This window comes from Myotis davidii, unplaced genomic scaffold (genome assembly GCF_000327345.1).
Source record: "Myotis davidii unplaced genomic scaffold, ASM32734v1 scaffold1006, whole genome shotgun sequence".
NCBI classification, from domain to species: Eukaryota; Metazoa; Chordata; class Mammalia; order Chiroptera; family Vespertilionidae; genus Myotis; species Myotis davidii.
Window position 1 is genome coordinate 570,307 of NW_006297143.1, and position 1,897 is coordinate 572,203.

The window sequence follows — 1,897 nt, forward strand, 5'->3', positions numbered from 1 at the left end:
CGGGCGCCCGGTAGCCTCTGGGTCTCAGCTTCATCTCCGTGAAGGGCACGGAGAACTCGAAGCCCTTCCAGTGGTACCAGCTCACTCCCTGGAAAGGAGGTGGAGTCAGAGCAGACCCCATCCGCTGCTCCCCCCTCCGCCCCCTGGTTCCCAGAAACTAATCCACCGCCTGCCCTCCCCGCTGCCTTCCCAACCCCAACGCAGAGGACGGAGGCTCCGCCCTGAGCCGGTCCTCCCCACCCAATAAACCACTTCCTCCCCAGAGCGTGGCGAGTGCGCTGTTCCATCACAGACGAGGCCGGGGGCTCAGTAACTCCCCGCCCTGCGGTCAGCCAGCCAGGGGCGCACCTGGTGGTCCACTGTGCTCCCGTAGAGCCCGTTGAGGTTGGCGTAGTGGCAGTTCCTGTACCACCAGGCCCCTCGGTAGGAGACAGCGCAGGAGATGAGCAAGTTGTTGGGGTCGCGGTCTCGGGCAGAGAAGACACTGCCACTGTGGTAGCTCATGGAGTCCCCTGCGGGGCGGGACGAGGGGGGGGCAAGGTGTGGAGTGAGGGCCTCCCCCACGCCGCCATGCGCCCAGGCCCAGCCCTCACCTGCCCGCCCCAGGCCCAGCCCTCACCTGCTGTGCCGTGGTAGCCCTCCAGGTGGAGGCGGTAGTAGTCAGCAGCCGAGTCTACCCGGAAGGAGTCGTACTGGGCGAACGCCATCTCACCCCCAGCCCGCAGGTCCACACGCATGGAGTAGTCCCCGTGGCTGGTCAGGCTGTGCAGGGCCTCGTTGCCTGGGGGCGGGACCCTGCTCTCACCGGGGCTCTGCTGTGCACAGGGGCCGCCCCTTCCCTGTCCCCCCAATCCCTGTGTGGCACTGACCCAGCCAGAACTCCCCGGAGATGTTCCCAAAACCGTGGGCATAGTCCTCCCAGTCCCTCCAGAAGTCCGTGCGTCCATCCATGCGGCGCTGGAACACCTGGGGAGCAGGTGGGCACCGTGAGCCTGTGCCCCTGGTGCAGCAGCCGCCCGAGCCGGCCCTGGCTTCCGCTGCACCCACCAGCCAGCCGCCCCCGTCAGTCTCCATGTCACAAAACACGTCCAGTGGCCGCGCGCGGTTTCCATTGAGGAAGATGGTGGTGGTTCTGGAGGTGCCCGCCCCGTTCTGCATCTCCTCCCCACAGTCCCGGGGAAAGGGGACCTGCAGTCCACCTGGGGGAGCACAGGGAGGGTCAGTCCTTCTTCCAAACCCTAGACCCCTGCTGCCCACGCAGCCCGATCCGGCCCCAGCCCCCAGGCACCAGTGGTGAAGGAGGTGGACATGGGCGGCGTGAGGGCCTCGCCCCACATGGCCCGGAGCCAGGCTCTGTAGGTGGTGGACATTCGAGCCCCTCTTCCTTTGTTTATTCAGCACCAGGAGCTGGTGAGAGGTGACACTTCCTGGGAGCAGGATCTCCTGTGGGACAGAGAAGGGGCAGGTCGGGGACACGGAGGCGGAGCCCCACTAGGGGAGGCAGAGGCAGAGGCAGCACCTGGAATGGAACCCAGGGAGGGGCGTGGCCAGTGGGCAGGGGTGGGGCACCTGGGTCTGTCCATCAGGGGTGTCGTAGGTGAGCAGGTAGCCAGTGGGCAGGACTTGGGGCTCAGTCCACGTAAGCAGGGCAGTGCGGGGGGTCACTTCTTTGGCCTCCAAGTCCCGGGGGCCCTCCAAGCCTGGCAGGGGAATGGGGAAGAGAAGATGGCGATGAGGCCCTTCCTTGCACCTGCCCTCCCCGTCCCACCCCTCCCAGGAGGTACCTGTGGTGAAGACAATGCTGGCTGGAGAGGTGAGGTTGGGGCCCCGAAGGCCGTGCACGGTGGCTGTGTAGTTGGTGTGGAGCTCCAGGCCCTGCAGGGGGTAGTCCACAGCG

The 1,897-nt window shown here is 66.7% G+C and overlaps 1 protein-coding gene across 1 annotated transcript in view; it reads right to left on the reverse strand.

Moving 5' to 3' along the window:
- Nucleotide 1: 1 nt before the first annotated feature.
- TNXB (tenascin XB) overlaps nucleotides 2-1,897 on the reverse strand; it is a gene marked incomplete at its 3' end in the record, with an annotated part of 48,632 nt that continues 46,736 nt past the window's right edge. Inside the window, 9 exon segments of the mRNA XM_015569855.1 lie at nucleotides 2-88; nucleotides 349-512; nucleotides 620-781; nucleotides 870-966; nucleotides 1,048-1,199; nucleotides 1,289-1,379; nucleotides 1,381-1,443; nucleotides 1,570-1,700; nucleotides 1,785-1,895. Of these exon segments, the coding sequence (XP_015425341.1) occupies nucleotides 2-88; nucleotides 349-512; nucleotides 620-781; nucleotides 870-966; nucleotides 1,048-1,199; nucleotides 1,289-1,379; nucleotides 1,381-1,443; nucleotides 1,570-1,700; nucleotides 1,785-1,895 (1,058 nt within the window).